General features: G+C 39.7%; 1 protein-coding gene across 1 annotated transcript in view; it reads right to left on the bottom strand.

Moving 5' to 3' along the window:
* nphp4 (nephronophthisis 4) overlaps positions 1-22020 on the bottom strand; it is a 246131-nt gene that overhangs the window by 205712 nt on the left and 18399 nt on the right. The window contains 2 exon segments of the mRNA XM_051949343.1: positions 1569-1633; positions 2862-3031. Coding sequence (XP_051805303.1) covers positions 1569-1633; positions 2862-3031 — 235 coding nt within the window.

Below are 22020 nucleotides of genomic sequence, written 5' to 3'. Positions count from 1 at the left end.
GTGTTTTGTAATTCATAGCCTTGGTTTTAAGCCAAGCAAGGACATATCTAGACCAACTCAGAGCTTCAGCAGCAAATTCAATAATTCAAGAAAATTTGTTCTCAAATTCTAATCAGATGTTATTCTAATATTAAAGCCAATCCAATCAAAAGCTGTGAATTCTCACAAAAAAGGCAGGAGAAGAGAACCAAACTATCAACTTCCAGCAGGGACAGAAAACTTGCCCATAGTCTCTCAAAGGAAAGCGTTTCTAAGAAGTAACTTAAAATAACCAAAACTGGCCTGAAAACAAAACTTTTACAATTTCATGATCAATTATCTCTTCACTCAGATTGCAATGGAGTACCTTTTCTTCAAAGACAGCTATAAAGGGAAGAGTTTTTCTGCCTTAAATGTGTGGCTCAAGCAGAATCTACGGTTTGTCCAAACTGCAAATCAGACAATATGAGAATCATAGTTGCCTAACACTGTGATCAGCCAACTCTGCCAGATGAGAGAAGAGCTGGACATTGTGTGTCTAGTGGTATTGTTTCATTTATTACAAAAAAGTGTAGCACCTTTAATGTGAACAACCAAGTGCAATGCTATGAATGTCTACCTAGAAAGGCATATTGACAACATGGATTGTTATCCTCCTTTTTAAACAATATCACAGCTCTGAGACACCATAAACCGAGTCTCATCTTCACTACTTTATGATCTGCCATCTGTCACTATGCTCTTTGAGACCAACCTTTCATGGCAGTTGACCAAACCCATCTTTCTGTGATGGTACCTGGCAAAAATTCAAAGTTAACAGAGAACGCATCATTGTGTCATTTTACATGGCAGCGTGCCCACACAATCACAGCTGATGTCCGGTCTCCTCTCACTAATTACTCTGTGTGCTCCCTGGCCTCTCTCTTTTTCACATTTTGTGGTCATTTTCCATTTTACTGCCCATGTTTTGCAATTATTTTATTCTACCGTCAAGCCCACACAAGTGTAGGGATTTTTTTAGTTTACATACCAACAATTTATTTAGTTTTTTTTTCTCAAAAGGCTTGTTTTTTTCTCACATCTTTAGTGGAATTTTAGAATTGTAGTGCAACTTGTGTTGACCTAAGTCACATCTGTAACTGTTTTTGCTTTGTTACCAGAATATTTTGACTACACTCTATAATAAATACTTTAACACTTGGAGGAATTGTTAGCTCTAGGCAGATATGCTCTCTGCACAGCTACATTGACAGGAAAGTCTCCATCATCCCTTCAGACAGTATGAGCTGTAACGAAATCACTGGTAGATGTTGCAAGAAGGTGAGTAACAGCTCAACTTCCAGCAAATGCCAAAGTTCAGAAGAACCCCTTTGTTTGACAACTCTGTCATCATGAGTAGCTGAAGATGATGTCAATGTTTTCACTTCAGAAAACAGAGGTAGACTCACCGGCCTGGAAATAAATGTGGCTAAACCCCGCATGTACTGTGACCCTCTCAGCTTTTTATGGTGGATTACTCCAGAGACACACACCTAAAATGAGTACACCTAATAAATACTTGCTAAGAGTATATAAAAATCGATTCTTACGGTCAACAGTGTCCTTCAGGAGAGGGTGGAGCAGGCCTCTCGGTGATCCATGGTGTAGATTCAGCCTAAGGGATAAATTACAACCACTATGAATGGCTCAGCCAATGAAAAGAGCTGCCAGGTCTGCACGTAACAGAAACATGTGTCTGGCATCATGCTTGCTACATTCAGTTTTATTATCTAACAATAGAGTAAACCCTGAGGGGTGTGCTATGAAGCAAGAATAATGGGTTAATGAGGTATGTTGAGCCTAAAGTCTGATGGTGTCACGAAGGTGGCTCTCTTTTAACCTGCTAAATCACCACGGTCCCTGATGCAGCACAGCTCCAGGGGATGTTCTGTTCAGAATTTGGGAATTAAATCGACTGTAAGAAGTGCCACACTTTCACCAATTCTTTTCTGGTGATGTTCTGCATGAGTAACACCTATTCTTAGCCACATCAGTGCAGAGTGGGTACTAACCTTTGGGTTGCTGTGGGAACCTATATGCATTTGGGTGGTGGTGCATAAAATGCATGAATATGTTTTCATGCTTGGTCTGTTGTCCAGTCCATTTTATTGTGCAGATTAGAAAATGTATTTGTTTACTGGTATTTATAGGGAATATCCAATCAGTAACATGTGTTTTACTTTGATTTGGCCAAAGCATAAAGGGATTTCCACATATTCTTCATTATGGGCCAATGTCAAAAATAAATGAACTCCTTAAGTGTTACATTTAAATAAAGCTATGTTAGAAATAAGCAATGAGAGTGCATTGAGTGATACAAATTAATAAAATATCTTTCTATTTTTTTAATACTCAAATAGGCGTTTTACCATATGCCCATTCTGTGCAAAAGAAGAGTCAAACAAAGCATCAAATGTTTACAGGACTGCACACAGAACCTGGTGAGGAAAACCTCGTCAACAAAGAAAGTCATCACCACCATTCTGATACCATTATCTTTGACTGGGGTTTTAGGTCTTGTTGAACCAGCTTACACAAAGAAAGTCTGGCTATGTCAAGCTCGCTTCGTAGTTCCCTTCAAGCCGCTTTACATAGCTTACACACAATAGTAGTTGTGCATGGGTGCAGTAAAACGTTTGACATATATAATCGCTGTATCTGTTATACTGTAAGATAATACAAAAGCTGAACAGGTGTAGGAGGCCAAACAAGCCGACTGGACAACAAGTCCAAGGATAGTATTTAAGCAGGAACCCCTTCATTATAAACATACCCGTCCAGTAATCTCCTCATGAGAAATTTCATTAATCCCTAGCTGGGGTAATTAAGAATGGGCTAATCACCTTCTGTCCCCATCAGTAGCCGGAATCTCTGGCTTGTTGGTAAAAAGCTCCAGGACAGTGAAGCCTCTCCCCAGAGCCTGATGGGAGCCGTCTGGCCTTGGAGGCAATGACACCAGCTCCAGAACCATCACCGTGCTGGGCAACAGCAGAGACGTATAGAAATATAGGACCTAGAAAAACATGTACATGGAGTAAAGAAAAGCATTAGCAATCCCACACCTCTGACCAATTTAGAATGGAGCTTCTAAGGTCTGTGTTCTAATCTGTCCCGGCCAATATAAATAAAATAAACAAGTGAAGTAAATTAGCAAGTTACACAGCACAGTCTAATCCACAGACATTGTCAGTATATACTATATTATTCATAATCTTCCTACTGATTCATTGAAAGAAGGAGCTGATTTTACAGTAACTATGTGCGTTATAGATTACCCTAAAAGTCTAACTAGACCTGCACAAGTGTTAAGATTGGTCTGATATTTTCTTGTAAATATATTCATCATTATTAGTTACATAACAGCCACACATCCTTTTCATCAAATATAAAACTGAAGGTGGAAGTATACGTGTGTATTTGCATGGTATTTTGCACATCACATGACAGAACAAGTAGAAATTCACAAACACCTCCACACATTGTATGTGTATGGACATGTGTATGGACACAGTGAAGATAATAACTAAACAAAGAAGGGATTTTAATGGCTTTAAATAACTGTCTGTTCCAGTGTTTTCTGTAGACACAAATCTGTGTACAAGTGAAAAACCCGATCTGTCATCAAAAGCGAAAAAAAAATGCTTCTGATGTCTTTGTCAGTGTGACACTTTACGAGAAATGCTTCAAATTACCTTTTTCAGGTTTAAAAAAAAAAGAATAATTAAAAATCACTTACAATGCAGACACGCTTTCCTACAAAATCACTTGGATAATTCAAAAATGACTAATGCTTTATAAATAATTACTCAAGTCACCTGCATTCCTGTTTAAAATCTTGTAAATTCATTACAGGGGCATTTCATTTGCAATGTCAGTTTAGTTTTAAAAGTCAAACTTCAGTTCGATATTCCATACGTAGCTGATTTTAAACTTGACAGTGTATTACCACATGAGAGATCATAAAAAGGTGTCCAACAAGGACAGAATTCATTTGTATAACCCTGAGCCAGACATACTCTTCAATCCAACTTGCATTTCAGTCTTTGGGATTTGCCATTTGTATTTATTAAATTGCAATTTTAATTTGAAATCAATTGGTCATTTAGCCCGGGTGAGCAGAGGGTCACACATCTGACATCACACTTTATATGGGTTCTTTCAGCACAAGAGAGAGTATGCATATTGCAGAAATTACTAAGATGGGTTTATGAGCCACATGACATATACAATAATAATGGCCAATAAACAGCATGTTGGAAATCACTTCAGGGAAATGACCTATAAACAAGTACAGATGGTGCACAGTCCCACGGTACCTAGTTTGGCTTCAAGCATCAACTGTTGCTGTCACTGGAGTTGCTGCAGTCCAAGGATAATCAAAATAAGAACATCATACACATGCAGCATTTGGACCATGACTCAGGGGGTCTTAGGCACGCTGATCACAAACAGCTAAAGACTGACATTTTCCAACCAGGTTTGCATGATTTTATACACCACGACAACAAAATTCTGTGTGAAAATGATTTAGATCATTCTTTTATGTATGAAGCACATGTGCAAGCAAGTCTTCACTCAGGGAGGTATTGGAAAAAAAGCAAAAACAGAAGATGCCACTCCAGTACCACTATTACCAGAGATCTGTTTAACATCCATCGTCAGTTATACACCGTATTCCAGATCAGTGCAATGTAGTTGCACTAAATGTGGCTCCTAATGGACACTTCATGCCAAGAGTTAGAGTACATTTGTACAAAGAAAAAGATACAATCAACCAATCAGAGCATTGCAGGCAAAATAAATCAAAATTCTTTGTAGGGTGACTTTGCAAGAAACTTAACATGATTGTTTCACATGCAGTAAAGGCAATTAGTCTGTGTTACTGTATTTGACAGAAATCTGTGCATTTCCTGTTAATATTTCTGTTTGTTAAATAAAACTGTCTATTCATCAAAGGTCAAAGGTTTTTTATTGTCATATCATTCCACATTTGCACATGCAACAATACAAAACTGGACCCTGGTCCCGGTTTCAGCCATAAAGACAATATAAGACATCTTGAGGAAATGAAATACCACGTATTATTACTGATATTAAATAAACAAATATTCCCAGTTCTTAGCATTTTGTAACTGGTGATTTTCCTTCGGCCCTGGCTAAGACCTTTTTGGAGGACTCTGCAGGCAAAACTCTATACACATTGGATACATCATCTTTTCATCAAGCTACATCCATGAAAAATAGTGACAGGAAAGTGGTGACGCGTGTGAATGAAATCAGTACAGCTGTACAGACTGACGTATGTTTGTTTTGACTGTCATAAAGAAAAAAGCTCCTTGTAACTGCAATAGATTGTTTGGCTCCATTACAGCAATGAAACACACACCTTGTTAAGTACTATCCGTTACTTAGAAAGACAAAAAAAAAAAAAAAATACATTATTTATCCAACTGTGCTGCTGCTTTTGATCCTCTGTGGCCACATCAAGCATGTTGGTGACAGTCTCTATATTGCAGGTCTCTAAAAAGAGTGAGCCTCACATCCAGCATTGACAAGAATAGCTGAATGGTGAGAATGTGCCATCAAAAATCTTATATTCAAGAGGTGGGTATGTCCCTCTGGTGAGGACACTCTTTAAAATTGCATGGAAGGTTTAACCTCACTATTTTTATACAAGTTCAGAGGGAGACAGTAAAACCTTTTGGGAGCCTGTTTGTAGTCCATGCCAGGTAGGTGCAATTGTTTACAGACTCTGATGTGCCATTCAAATTGAAAATAATAGCCTACCTACAGCAGAGCCACACTGATTTACATGTACAAAGGCCTGAATATGATAAAGAGACCCACAAATTCTCTCTGATCCATTGGTCCCTGAGCACAATAAAGCCTGTTATTTTTCAAAACCATAAAGAAGAACATGACGGCATCAACAGAAAAAAATGGCATAAGTAGACATGAGCTACCTTGAAATACAGAACCAATTTCTCCCAGCTCACTGTGGCAGAGCTTGTTCATCTTTAGACCCAGTTATCAGCCACCACAGAGCCGTATATTCAAATTCAAAGCCTCTGAGGCATTCCTATTTCGGCCACATCAGACTTTTATCTCTGTGCATGGTGAGTTTAAATTACTAGTTTTTCAAATAAAAACACTGCTGAATACAAATGTGAAATGTGGAAGGAAAAGATACTCATCTGTCCATGGTTCCATTTGGTTTTTGGCTGCTCATTTTCAATGCCATCGGACGTTGGTTGCAAACAAGGATGTTGACATTCACAAAAATCTATGGCTCTAAAATTAGTGACTTGTGGAAAATGATTCAGCTATGACACATATGTATGCAAGGCCTCAGCATAGAATGTAAACACTCATCAAACAGCTTTCAGTGGAAACTTTAAGAGAAAAGGAATTTAATGACACCTTAATATAATTAATCAGCGCTAATCTGCCTGATTTCTCAGTTATAATAATATACATTTTCTCAGGTACAGAGCATTTACTCTGTTTGCAATTCAGTCTTTTTTAGCAGCAGCCAACGTTGGCTAAGATGAGGAAATAAAAATATCTCTCATCAACTGATGCATGCCATTTAGTAATCATGGGCTGAAACGTGCTTCCACTCAGTTTATTTATTTATTTACCCCAAACCTTAACTCTTAAATCAAAGCTTCATCTCTCAATGAACTTCTCTTGAACTTATACCAAGTTGTAAGAATAAGAAGTTGGGAGGGGCTTTCATCTTCTGTGATGTTCACCCAAGTTCCCTCCCACTGTGACAATGTAGAATTTGCAGTGTGGTCAAAGACGTAGTCTGCAGTCTCAAAGCAATCCAAACGTGGGCATTGTTCATGACAGATATCCAATTCAAAGCCTGAATTCCTCTTTAATCTGCACCGCTGCTCTGATACAATTCCAAATTGATTCTAGTCCAATCTCTGGGAAAAATAAAACAAATAAAAATCTGTCCCCACAGAGTAAATATCTCCCATGCTCAATTTAAATTATTCAAATTTACAAAAGGATGTAGTCAAGGCTCAGAAAACACCCATAACTGACTATGAACATTTTGAAACAGACAAGCTGAACTGAGGATAAAAGATTGACAAATGACTCTGATCAGTACTGCTTGCTTTAATAGCACCTTGCCTCAGTTCAGACGGTCTTTTTCACGTCATTTCCCAGTAAAATTTCACAGCTGGACATGTTTTAACTGGTCTGTGTTGTTTAGATCCTGCTTCAGAGCAAGACAGAAGCATGACTTTGCTTCATCTTCAACCAAATGTATTGTCTGAGAGGTTGCAGTCAATGAACTTCCTCAGACATGCTGTTATGCAGGTGACAGGAAGATCATCATCAGCTTACAACAGATGTGTTTGTAACGTTGTTTCTCTTCTAACTATTGATCTGTCTCAAAGAAACCTCACTATCCTTTCATCTATATAGCTTCACCGTGATCTTTTGCTTAATGGTTGGGGTTTAATCTCCAAAAACATGAGCACCTTTACATACAGCTGAGTTAGGATTATGTGTGTTTCAATATCCCACCGTAAGCTAGGATTACTTTGGTCATTGTGTATTGTTCAAGGATGTAATAATGTGAAGTAAAGAAATCAATGGCATATTTTAAATGGACAGAAATTTTGAGGGGATATTGAGAAAAAGAATTCTCAAATAGATGTTTTCTATACTGCTACACCCCTAGCTATAATATTTTATATGACATTTAAACTCTAGCTCAGTTTGCTCGGGGAAAGCTCTAAATTTGTACCACGTCGCAACCAACACATTGCTCTACAGTTTTTACCAGTATTTGGTATTAAGGCAATGCTATGAGATCTTGCTCCTTCAACGCCACAGGAGCACTGAGAGATGTCATTGCGAAAACAGCTTGCATCGGCAGCAACACCAGGCACAGCATATGTCGGCCCTAATGAGAGGTTATACTCCGCAGCAACTGTCAACAAAGCAGTAATCGATTCTCACAGGGGTAAATATCCAATCCCCATAACTTGAGCAAAGAGGGGAGAACAGCAATGGGCTGACATTAAAACATCATCAGCACAGAGGCATGTAGCTTGAAGTCACTGTCACTAGCAACAGCCAGCCTGTCTGCAGCTTCTGGGGTGTTTTGCTGAGACCTTTTTATGAGTGACAGAGGGCCTAATGATGACAGCAAAGAGGCAAATAGAAGTGTGAGGAAGCAATGCAGTGAGGTAGAAAAAGAGATATGTTTTACAACTATTTTGTCATATAAGCTGATTGGGTTTACTTGAATGTGGACTGTCCAGATCAGGTAACTTGACTTTCTGCAGTAAGAAAGACACCAGTGTGGCTTTTACGTGTGGCACTAACACACAGACTTGACTTGTTTCACAGTTTCACAGAAATGTATCAGAGTAGGCTTGTTTTCCTTGCAAGGACACCAGGTAAGGAACGCAAACAAAGAAATAAGTAGAATAAAATGCAATTTGTACAGAATTTGCTTTTGGAAAGTAGAATTGGCTTTTGAAAAATATTAACAAAAACTTGGTTAAAAGAATTAAACAGCCCTTTTGCTAGGTGCTTCTCCTAAAGAAGCAATTACGATCCTGTCATCAAAGAATAAAAGCTGAAACTAATTCTTCCTGCCCCCTCGAGGTCATCATTCAAATGCTAGACTTGTGTGCAACAGGGCAATCTCAGAAAGGGGGAATGACAGGGATTGCACAAAACAAAGAAGCTGCAAAGGAGCACTGGTTTTCCAAAGAAAGGTCCAGAGCAACTCGAGTGTAATTGATGTGGCCCTGTTGTTCAGCCCCTGGAGGCTTCTGGAAGGAAAACCAAGCAGGGCATTTCCATTTAGACAACAAACTGCCTGGGAGGATGGCAGCACAAGTGTGAGCTAATTCAGATGAAGAGAACAGGTCAGCAAAGTCTGCCTGCCTGTATCAGCTTACATGTCATACATGTACCTGTACAGAGTGTCCCTAAAGTCTGGACACATAGGAAATCTTATGAACTATAATATATTTTTTGCCTCCACAGATTAAATATGGCTTTGTCGAAAGAAGGAAAAGTCGAGCTGGTACTTCTAAGTAGATGTGAAATATGGACAAGGAAGGCAAAAAAAGAATTGAAGTTAATGAGATTTCCTGTGTGTCCAGACTTTAGGCACACCGTGTAGGTACCTAGGCTGACTAAAGGTGGTCAGTGTAGCAAAAAGGCACAAAAATACACATTTAGGCATATGCATTTTAGAAGTCTAGACACAATTGTGAACTCCTGCTGTACCACTACTACATTTTTTGTATACCATGTGCCTTCATTTAAGTACTTAGTTGTCAAAAACTCAAAGTCATATAACTCATCTCCTGAAGATTTATGAAGTTAAGCGAGCACATACACTCAGGAATTTTCTTGGCTGTAATGCTTTGATACTAGTTTTGGCAGCATAGTCGACGCCTTTAGGTAGAGGGAAGAGAGAGAGAAGGAGAAAGAGAGCGAAGAGAGAGATAAAGCGAGTCATTTTACAGGCACAGAACCAGCGGGTATCAGCATCACAAATCCTCTTGGTGTGAAATTCTATGACTGTCACCAGCACAGAAGAGATGAGAGATGGCGGTGCAGATGATAGAGAGGCAGAGAAAATGACAGGGATAGAGGCTTCGGGCTTCCTTATGGCCAATAATGTCACGGATCACAGTTAGGATGGGTATGCATATGTGTGACAGCTGAATCAAAGAGACAGGAGGTCCTCACAGGTCTGAAAGTTTTGCAAAAACGAATGGCTAACTGCTTTTGTGTCAACTCAAAATGACATCAAAACAACAAATATGTCAACCACCACTGACTAATTAAGGCCAAATACCATTTCCTCCCAAAGAGAAGATGTTTAACATAAACAAGATAACTGAGAAGATAATAAGGAAAAACAAAATGACAGTTGGCTGATTCTCTGGTCCCAGATACGTACAAGGAACTGAGTGTACCTTTGAAGACCTATTGTCACGTCCTCCACCTGACACCAGGTAATGGCAGGCTTTCTTCCTTCTTCTCTCTCCAGGTGGGTGTGAGCATAGTGTGTGATATGTAGGCTACCAATCTGTGATCACCTGAGGAGTCACACGAGCAGGTGGGAGTGATCACTGCAACTACCGTTCTCCTCCATAAAAGACAGACACAGACCACTATTCCATGCCGGACCATTGAACGACCTCAGCCAGTTTGCTGATCCACATTACGTCTAGCTCCATTGTGTTCACTCCATGCTAACCGTTGTTTCTTGTATTCTAATTCTGGATTCCCCACTTGCTCGGAAATCCCTCACCTGGATTCTCCACCTGTTCTCCCTCGTCAGCTTAGACCGACCTGGATCACCCCCTGCACCACCAGATTCAGCCCCTGCCTCATCTCCGCAGTCTGCAATGCCACACACCACCTCTGCCTGCCTCATCCCTCCACATTTCCCCTCTTGTCTGTAGTCGGCTAAGTCCCCGCTCATTCTCAGAGTCCAGCCATATGTAGATCAGTGATTGTATTGTTCTCTTGTGTAATTCTAGAGTTCTACTCTGCCATTTTGGTGCTTAGTTATATTTCAGTCAAAAGGTTTTTTGTTTGTAACTCTCCCAGCTAAGTAGTATCCAGTGTTGGTTATTTTTTTCTTTTGCTTATTTTCTGACTGGAGACTGGTGTTCAGTTTTTCGCCACCTCTCCCACAGGGGTCTCTTTTAGTTTCGGTTGCAGCAACTGCTTTCAGTCCCACAGTTATCTAGTAATACTTCCTGTTGCAGTTTGTCTGGAACTTTGTAAATAAAGGCTATTTTACTCCAAGTGCTTGTCTGCTGTGTCTCGGTCATCTTGCACGTGAGTCTCTGAATCGGCATCATAACACCTATACCCATACACATTGGAATCCTCGTCTATTGTTGTTTTACTGTAATATACAAACCCTTAACTCTGGCATCATTCAACATTAGGCAGCTTTCTAATGCAGCAACTCAGTGCATGCACAAGGAGGACGGAGTTGTTAGAAGTGTATACAGGAAGGGCCACATAATCAGTCCATTCAGCCTCTCTGCTTCGCCTGCAATGTAGGATTCTACAGCCCTGCAGTACTTACTGCATAAAACTCTACTGTTATGAGCACATAAGAAATAGGACAATCGAAGTTTGTTTTCTTAGCCTATATGGAGAATTTTACAAATGTTGATGGCAATGTTTAAGAGGTGGAGACTGAGACGGCAGAAGAATTGGTACTTGCCAGCCACTCCGAGTTTAAACAATCAGCTCCGTAATCTCCAAGTTTAAGCAGTTCAGTGCCGAGACACACAAAGCAGTTTTTCAGGCCTCAGAAGAACATACCCTGTGGTAACCTTTTCTAACTGAAAGCAGCTGTAAAAGAGGTTTCCAGCGGTGGTTCAAGGTTTGGGCTACCCTTAAACAGCTAATAAGTTACTGCAGTGGAAACAACCTATTCTTAGGTTTTAAACTATGTATGGCACACTTGCATTACTTTAAATTATCAACCAATCAATCAAAAGTCTGTGGTAATTCAATTTAGGCAGCTAGTGAAACCCCGCAACAGGGTGAAAAAGTGCAGTGGAGCTAATTGAGAGGTGAAGACACACAAAAGGTGTTCTTTTCTACTATACCTTAGTGACTGGTTTGAGGGGGAAAAAGATGTTTGGTCTCCATTAATGGAGGCAGTGAATGCTGCCTCCCCTGAGGTGTGCAATGTGACTGAAGTAAAGAAAAAAGCAGTTTGATATATCACAAGGACAAAAACAGGGAAGGCAAAAAAAAAAAAAAAACAGGTGGAGGACAGGGAAAAGCTGAGCTATGAGGCAAAGACGAGAGGACTGCAGCAATTACTGAAGAAACAGCCCAATTATGTGAAATCCCTCCAAGGAATGAGGGTGACAGTGATGCGATGTCTATCCAGGATGAACTTTCACGGAGCAGTAATTCTCATTTTTCTAAAATCTCTATCTTAGGGCTATTTTAGGCTACATGAAAGTTTAAAATGCTACTGAAGCTTGTAGAAATAACCAGCCTTTTATTTCCATCGTAGACTAGGATAACCTGGTCTCCACATACACAGCAGAACATCAATACTTTTCTAGAACCAATAACAATGTGTTTGAAGGAACAAAATACTAAAAAATGTGAAGTTTAGAAAACTGGCATTAAATGTCAGACTCACAATCGTATTTGTTTACTGTCTGATATAATAGTTAAAATTGAAATTTTAAATGATATCCAGAAAGAATGATCAAAACATATGTGATTGTGGAGAACATTACTAACGTTACTAGTGAAGAAGAATTAGTAAGAGTCGAGGATACAAATTATAAACTATATGCAAATCATTTGAATTAGCTCACTACAGCAACACAAAATCAAGTATGGAGTGTGTCATCAGCTTTGCATGAAGGCCAGCAACTGAAATCATTTTCTTTTTACAAAAGTTACAAATAAATTGTTGATATTCTTTGTATTTGTTGAAGCTGTCTCTGGTAATTGATTATACCCCTTCAAACTGAATCTGAAAGTCTACACCTCTACAATGTGTAACGAAGTCTATGAAATCTTAGCCTCTATCTCCACCCACCCCTTTGCCACTCAGTGCACCTCGAGCACACCAGCTCACCTACAAATCTGCTCTAACACAATAGCAAGCTGTAACAGGAGTATTTCAGTCATACATTTTCAAACCAGAAACTGACTCTGAAGATTCATAAGGATACAGAGAGCCCCACCCTGCAAATTGTTCCAGCTGGTTCCTTAAAATGGTTAAACGTTAAACTCTGGCATTCTGAACTCGGTTTTTGAGACTGCCATTGGTACTTTAAGGTGGTAAGAAGCAGCCATGGTGTTGTCTGCCAGTGTCGGTTTCAGTTTTCATGATGTGTCCTGAAGCATCAAAATGCATCATATGGGCATGTTAACAAAGTAAAAAACTTGATTCTGTCTTTATATTTCACTTAATATAAAAATCCTCCAATCCTGCAATCCAACTGTGACCAACACAAGTATGTAAGTCAAACACAGAAAAACCCCTAGTCATTTCCCATTCTAGGAAGTCAACTAGGCTACACTGGCTCTATGGTGCACCACAAGATCTATGAATAGTATCATGGCTGCCTATCTTGCCACAAAGCAGCAGCATCAATTGCCCATCAATTGCACATCAATGCTGCACACTCAAGTGCATTTCCTTGTCTTTGGAGTATTTTTCTCCTATTGATTTCACCAAATTCACTATAAATCAAGAATCACTCTTTGCTTTTGTATCTTACATGTTTCATTTCCTCCCAATATCAAGTCAAACAGCAATATTAAAAAAGAAAGCAAAGTCAAGCAGGAGCGGATTGCACTTGGGTGCTGTTGATCCAGCTATGCAGCAGCTAATGATAAAAGTGAGAATGTTTCTGAAAATGTTTACTACAACATTAAGAATTTCTTACCAATTCAGTTGCCTCAGTAAGTCAAAATTGAAGAAAAAGGAAATTTTAGCAAAAGGAACTCCTGGCATAAATTTCTGGAATGTCAGCTTAGATCAAAGGCTTTTTTTTTTAATCTGATCACAATGCTAGAAAAAATGTTGGAGCAGGTCTCCAGAGTCACCAAGTAACATCTGTGAATGTATTATATTTTGTTCTATTCTAAAAGTAGTTGTCCAAATGAACAACTTTGGACCAAACTGATCTTTGTCAGGTCCTACAGCAAGCAGTGCAAACATTACAATTCTATTTTATATTTGCATCAAAGCGACCATCAACAAGGCTAAAAAATTAGGTAAACACTATCTGGCCAACTGAGGCTTGCTCCAACAGTAAGTTTGTCCCAACAATCTCACTTTCCAACAGTTTTGGTCTCTACAGGGTGTCCCTAAAGTATAGACACATAGGAAGTTCAAGTCTCATGAACTATATTTGTTTTGCCTCCAGAGATTACATTTGGCTTTGTTGAAAGAAGAAAGAGTTGAACTGGTGCTTCTTAGTGGGCTTGAAGGATGGATAAATCGAAAGATTAGGTGAGGCAAGTGATTTTTTTGGGCCTGGCATGAATTTTAGCCATGATCACTTCTTTAGTATTGGGTGATACATTTGGTCATCTAGAGCAGGGTTTGTCCATGATGCTGCCCATTTCTTTAAACTTAAGGTTAAACCACCTTCGCCACCGTGGAAAAGCCAAGTGGATCCCTACTTGGATGACATGCATTAAATTCATCTGCCATCTTTCAATATGTCCATCCTTCATGTCCACTGAGAAGTACCAGTTCAACTCTTCCTTCTTTCTTCGACAAAGCCATATTTAATCTGCGGGGGGAAAAATTATAGTCAATGAGAATTCTTTTGTGTCCAGACTTTAGAGACACCCTGTACAGGTTACTTCCCTGTTCATGAGAACTGTTTGGAGGGTGAATTTCCACAAGGGCTTAAAGTTCAGCATAACAAAGTGGGTGGCCACTTTGAAAAATGGGTGCCATCACAGGACATTGGTAGTCCATGGCCCAGAGATATTTACATGGCCCGCCTTAGCTCCACTCACGCTTTGGCCACTTCAGACTTACTATTGTCTCACTACCAAGATGGTGACAGTCTGAGGCACCACATTGACCTTCAAAACCACTGCTCAGGAAAACTGTGGGTGTTTGTTCTCATGTATATACAGTCAAGGATTTTATTCCAAATATATATGTGAGAACACACTGGTATTACCATACTCTTTATGTCTGTGTGCAATATGGGGAAGAGAGAAAATGACAGTTGATAATAGCTCTGAACTGAGTTGACAGTAACAGGTGAAGTTGGAAATGGCCTAAGGCCCTCAACGCAGACGAGAGGTCAACTCAGATGTAAATGTGTTCTAGCGAGTGGATCACAGCCAAGGCTGGTCTGAGGCAGATGATAAATTAACAAGATCAAAGAATGGTGCCGTAACTCACATTTTCCTTAAAGCAAACTTGCTACAGCGCCAGTCGAACTACTGTCAGCATCATCACCAGCTTCATTTTCCATAATATATATTTGCAAACTGAAAACATCCTAATAAGAATAACTTTCACAGCCTTTTCCCAGAGTTCTTTGATTTTAGCCTCCGTGCCTCTAATGTTTTGCAGTTTTGTCTCTGACTTCAACAAAAAGTCGACAACATCCCCAGCTTTGACAACAACACATCTCAGCGCTCACAAGGTAAAGACTGAGTTTGTCACCCAGGTTTCAGTCTCCTGACATTTTGTAAATCCTGTCTGAAATGCCTCAGAGACAAACTGTGGGCACTGTCTGAATGCTGGAGATGCATCACAATATGGGAGGAATACAAGAAATATACAAAAAAATGAAAGAGAATAGAGGAACTCTGCCAGAATGCAGATTCAAAAAGGTAAAGATGGAATTGGCATGTCAAAGCCTGGAACAACAAAATACAAGGCAGACAGAATTTCTTTCTTTCCACTCCGTCTCAACGTGCGCGCACACACACACACACACACACACACACACACACACACACACACACACACACACACACACACACACACACACACACACACACACACACACACACACAGTAAAGACTCCAGGGAGAGCTGATAGCGGAATTATAGGGACAAGCTCTGTGTGTGTTTGTGTTTGTGTGTGTGAGTGTTTGAGAACCTGTGAGCGTTTGCGTTGGAGGGAAAAGAGGGAGTGACGGAAAGAGAAATGAGATGGGTTGGAAAAAGAACAGTCAAGTAACAATCAAGTCAATACACACCACACACAGTATAAATAAGCCACGCACACACGCACACACCAAAAGCCTTCTCAAGGCTCTCATCTATCCCTGCTGTCACCTCAGCAGTAGCTCTTGTGGCCCTTGAATTCCCTCGATCACACACACACACACACACACACACACACACACACACACACACACACACACACACACACACACACACACACACACACACACACACACACACACACACACACACACACACACACACACACACACACACACACACAGTGTATAGCTGTGTATTACAGGGTGTGCCACTCTACTATGTAAAGCTGTTAAGCAGCAGCTGCTCTGCTAGATGTTTGGTCCCCTTGGAGCTGAAATATTGATCAGTTCTCAGGCAAGGCAGTGCAGTCTGCGCCCCCACCGTCCCCATGTATAATTGAAGTGTATATCTCTTAGTGCGGAATGCCAGTTGGAAGAAGGAATTAAGCACTGAGGTAAGCTGAAGGCCTGTCTACGCTGCCATAGTAGCTCCTTTGTCCATCAATCATATGGCTTTTCACACAGGCAGTTTTCATAGGCTTGCTACTTTTACTTGAGGAAGTGCCATGCCTTGTAAAAGAAAACACAGAATGGAAGACAGGATGAGACTCCATACAGGCATATGTTTTACAGCATTCAACCATGCATCTGAGCACTTAGCAACACGATACAAGGCTCCTTTAGGCCATTTGGGGCCAATGAACATTAATACAGGAACACAATTCAACATATATCTGTAGCTATATTTAAAGTTCTCACCAGACGTCAAGAACTTGACAGTCAATAATTTGCCTTTCTTGATCTGTCTGTGGCATTTATTCCTGAGCCATTGTCTTTCTTCTGAATACATCTACAAGAACAGGTGAAAGGCAAACAGGAAAATATTTCTCTGAACAGAACATGCTATTTTCACCCATGAAAGAATGTATATTTGTCATTTTCACTAATAATGTATGTCAGGCTGTCTACAGTATTAATAGTGGGAAAAATATAAAATGCTTACCCTTACCCTTTTAAGATTAATGATAAATCCAGTATTCATACTTTCTGTAAATAAAAAGTCTAAACCTTCCAATATTTTCTACAGTGATGCAAATCTTTACAATTTAGTGTAAACGCTTACTCATGTTCATGATAAACAAGACATAAATTAGAATTACTAAATACACACAGAGAGACAATTTCCCAGGCAAGCTGTGAGTGACAGTCCTGATGAAATGATCAAAACAGTAAAATGTTGAATGGAGTGGAGACTTCCAAGGACTGACTGAGGCATCAACTCAGCTAATCACACAAGTATGAAAAACGCCATATTAGCAAAGTAAATATAGCTGTGCATGCTACACATTGTGAGCTCACTAACAGACTCAAAAGTCTCAGTACATCCTTAGATCCTGTTTATAGTAATATTACCTGCTGTTCCTCAAATAGTTAATAGTAAAAACTTACAAACCAGATGTGATTCATTTAATGTCAAATGAAACTAAGAACATACACAGTGTGGCAATGATGACAGCTATCAGTAATTTAATTTATTTAAGCCATACCACTAATTTGTCTAATATATATGTACTCGACAAAGCACCTACTATTCAAACACACTTAAGCAGCAGCAAAATATCTTAAAAGAAATGCGTTACTTTCTTGAGACATCGACATGCAAAGAACAGCGCCAAGTCTTAATTTAATCAAACCTCCCCTGTTAAGGCAGTTACATAAATCTATGACAACACGTTGAAGAGCCCATGGGCTACAAAGTGTAAGCCAAGCATACAAAATAAAAGGTGATAATTGCAACACTGGAGCAAACACCGCCCACACAGTAACACACTCATTTAGTAATCCAAATAAAAGGTTCATTGGATAAAATAATAATACCATGCCAAATTGATTAAAAGGAAGAACAAGTAGTGTGTCCACAGTGTTTTCTAAAATACTGTGATAGTGGCAGTGAGTGCATTTTTAGCCATGCTTGCTTTGGAAATGGCAATGTCAGTTTGTTTTTTGGTCCACTACTTTGGCCCATATTGAAATATGACAACAACATTTAGATGGACCTCTCTGGAATTCTGTACAGATATTCACCTCCCAGAGGATGGCTCCTAATGACTTTGGTTATTAACTCATCTAATAAGGGTCTGACTACAGAGCAAAAGCACCAAAAGGTGTGTGATTTAATACAGCTTTTTCATTTCAGCAATTTTAATTCATAAAACCTTAGTTAAATGCATTTATTTACAGGCATCACAGTCTTATTCCTCCATAAGAACAATGAAACAAAAATGGAATTTAATGTTCAGCATCAAATGTTTTTTTTTTTTTGTAAAACAGTAGTTGTGTAATAGTGTAAGGCTGTTGTTCAGATCATGTCGGCAGCAGTTTAGAATCGTCTCTCTGCTGTAATACTAGTAACAGGGAAAATAAACAGTATCCAACACACTGTTCAAGTGCAGGTCTTAAAAACAGACTGCATAGATTGATATATTTACTTTGTCCCATCAGAGTTGCACTGTATACTTTTCAGTGCACTTCAGTGGACCAGCGATAGAGTACAAAGCATTCACAAAATACAAAGTATGTGCATTCTGGATTGTGTCCTCCCACTGGAGGATCAGCATTTTTGTTCCTTCAACATAATATCATTAACTAACTACATTACAAATGGCAATTTTTGGCATGGGTGGATAGATTCAAAATTGCAAAAAGATTAGTCATAAAGTAAAGCATTGATTCTAATGTGAATCAGTGCTTTAATTTATGATCAGGTACTTGCAAAGTTAATGACATCAGCTTCATCCATAGTTAAGGCTAAGTGATAATAACCAACTACGAGGGTGAGGGTAAGCATAGACTGACTTTCTTTTGCCAAAAGTCCAAATCATCAATTTTTTGATCTGTCTTAGCTACTGTAAGACACTGTACTTGGTAGCATATGCAACTTTGTTCACAAAATGTTTTTGGGGCGGCTGTGGCTCAGGTGTTAGAGTGGGTCATCCAATGATCGAAGGGTCAGCGGTTCGATTCCCCTTGGGTAAGACACTTCACCCGCCTTGCCTTGCCTCCAGTGCTGCTCTCACACCGGTGTATGAATGGCATGTGAAATGGTGGTGGTCGGAGGGGCCGTAGGCGCGGATTGGCAGCCACGCTTCCGTCAGTCTGTCCCAGGGCAGCTGTGGCTACAAATGTAGTTTACCACCACCAGAGTGAGAATGTGTGAGTGAATAAATAATGGATCCATTGTGAAGCACTTTGAGTGCCCAGAAAAGTGCTATATAAATCTAATCCATTATTATTACATATATTTAGTAATGAACTAATGAGCAGCATAAAGCACCTATTTGGGTGCAAGTACAAGGCCTTTGACACAAATATGTTAATTTTTAATTACGCTATTTGTACTTAGTAGTTGTATAATGGAAATACTGCCATTAATTCTATTATTGAACTGTTAATTACTGCTGCAGGCATTAAGAATGACACCAAGGTCATTGGTCTTAGACTGGCGCATCCACTGATGTGATAGAACTGAAATGCTGCTCAGTCCGTCAATCAGTATTTGAACACCATTAATTCAGTGCTTTAAGGTTAGGCTTTCGTTTACCGTTTGATTAACTTTTTCTTCCATGTAGCCAACTGTAAATCTGTGTGACTACACTGTAAATTGTAGTTATTGCAAACAAGGTAAATTGTGTGGGTTAAAAGAACTTTACCAAAGTGAATGCAAGCAGCAAAAGCTACAACTGTTGTTTCACTGTTAATCACTTTCAGAATATGCAGCTCTTTCATCAACACAGTTATGGATGAGTCAATTAATATAAAATATACATGTATAAAATGTAGTACAGATATGTCTTCCTATAGTCTGACTCAGCAGATATACATAGACTACCGTAAAAATTTGCTATTACCACTGCACATTTGATGCAGCAGTCTTCACCCCTTCTGCTATCTGTCTAAAAAAAATCATCTTCACTACAGGAGAGCACAGCAACTTCTCAGCAGCATCCTACATGCCAAAAATGGCAAGTTTTAAAGGGGATTTGGGATCATGCTAGAAGGTACTCCTCTTTGAAAGGAAGATTTTCAGTTCAGTTCTATTTTATTTATATAGCGCCAATTACAACTGAGACTGTCTCAAGACGCTTTACAGAACCCAAACGCCTGAACCCTCAGAGCAAGCCCTAGGGCGACAGTGGCAAGAAAAAAACTCCCTTTTAACAGGAAGAAACCTTGAGCAGAACCCGTCTCATATGAGGGGGGGCGGCATGTAAATCCATCTTGTTTTCCAACAAAACATTTACCCCAGCAATATTTTGCAGGGCAAGTGTGGCTTTAGAAAGACAATGAAGTGCACCCAGACCATTCTCTACCATGGTAGAAATGGGTCTGGTCCATCCATCCATCCATCCATCCATCCATCAGCTATACCCACTCTATCTTGTAGAGGGTCACACGTCACAGGGAGCCGGAGTCTGTCCCAGCTGACATTGGCTGAGAGACAGGATGCACCCTGGATAGGACATCAGTTCATCACAGGGCTGAAGCAGACAAACCGGCAACAAAGTATGTTCACATTCACACCTACAGCTAATTTAGAATCACCAATTAACCTACCATGCATGTCTATGGACTATGGGAGGAAAGCTGGATCACCTAGAGAGAATCCACAAAGGCACAGGGAGAACATGCAATACTCCACACGGAAATAACCTGCTAACAAGCAAGTTAAAACCTAGAATATTTTGACTGTAAGGCAACAGAGCCAAATGTGTTTTGTGAGTTATTTAAATAGGACGTTTCATTGCAAAAGTTCATACTTTTTATTTCCTGCCTGTATGCCTATGGATAGTCAGAGCCGATATCTACACATGAAACAGGAGTTGGGTTCTAAGGGTTATCACAGAGCTACTTAGCATACAAATAGAATAGAATGGAGCAATTCCATTGAAAAAAAATTGGGTACTAGCTATCTGAATACAAGCATGTAAACTCTGACATGGTTACAAGCAGAATCATCAGGATATGCTGTCCATAATGTGGGGAACCATCAGAGAAGCAGCATAATTTGCAAACCAATAAAAATTAAACGTTACAAGTTGAATCAGTGAACTCATTCCATTAGAACTGTTTGCTTGTGTTCAGCCTAAGACAAATCAACATAATGAACATACTTTATTCTGTAATGGATACTCTTTTCTCAATGATAGACATAAAAAGTTGAGATGAGAGGTTGTTAATGTCACCTTTGCCTAAACACAGGAGAAAAGGGCACAGCTTCTTCCTGTGTGACAGCTGAAGGTCTGTGTTTGAATAGTTGCATCATGTGTGCAATCACACATGGTAGACTGCAAAACACAGACTATAGCGCACAACAACTAACACCAGACTTCAAAGGGAAGTTTTTCGTCAGCAGAGCCAGCCTTTCTGGAGTATGTGTCTGCTTCTAAAGAGCAAGGCAAAAATGGGAAGGGTGGAGGTTTTAACTGTAGCTTTGTTAAAGCACTGACAGATTAAATTTGGCAACCTATTGTATGTTTGAAGAGAAGAGAAACTTGTGCTTTACAGGATGAATGTGACAACTGCCGTGTATTCATTACTCCCAGCCAAAGTTTGAACCACATGGGATTCTTCACTTTGAAACCAGTTTGTTCTTTAGAGAACAACTGCTCAAGAAACAAAATTGGAGGAATTGCAAGACTGATGTTCAAATATTTCCCCACTGGTGAAGCACTGTGTTCTTCTGCTTTTTGCTTTTTGAAGTCACATAATAAGACTGTGTGTGTGCATGTTGGCGCGTATGCTAGTGAAATGCATTTTAATCAAGCTGTCGGGATCTAAGACATAACGATCCATCCTGCTTTGGGGGTTCTTCATTTTTTTAAAGGGGTAAACCTAAAGGTTAGCTTTAGACATATGATTAAAGCTATTAGAAGGAACAAAGGCATAAAGGATTAAAAACAAAGTATGTATGTGTATGGTGCTCCCAGTTTATTTCGGGCAGTGCCAAACAGCATTTGGGGACCTGGAAAAATAGAGGTTGCACAGACAGGAACAAAGCTTGGCCTTTTCTCCCAAGTCCAGCTGTCGGCCTGATAATGTTGCACATATGAGAAGAAACCACTGGCTCCCCGTGAAAGCAAGGAGTTCAAATGGAGTGATCACAGTGAGAGACTATGCAGAAAGATGCACATTTCTCTCTGCCTCCTCCATCCTTTACTCCTCTGTGTATCTGTAGCACAACATTGCCCTCTACTG

The sequence above is a fragment of the Acanthochromis polyacanthus genome, chromosome 6 (genome assembly GCF_021347895.1).
Source record: "Acanthochromis polyacanthus isolate Apoly-LR-REF ecotype Palm Island chromosome 6, KAUST_Apoly_ChrSc, whole genome shotgun sequence".
Taxonomy (NCBI): Eukaryota; Metazoa; Chordata; class Actinopteri; family Pomacentridae; genus Acanthochromis; species Acanthochromis polyacanthus.
Note: the sequence above shows the minus strand (reverse complement) of the source record. Positions and strands in the feature narration are given on the sequence as shown.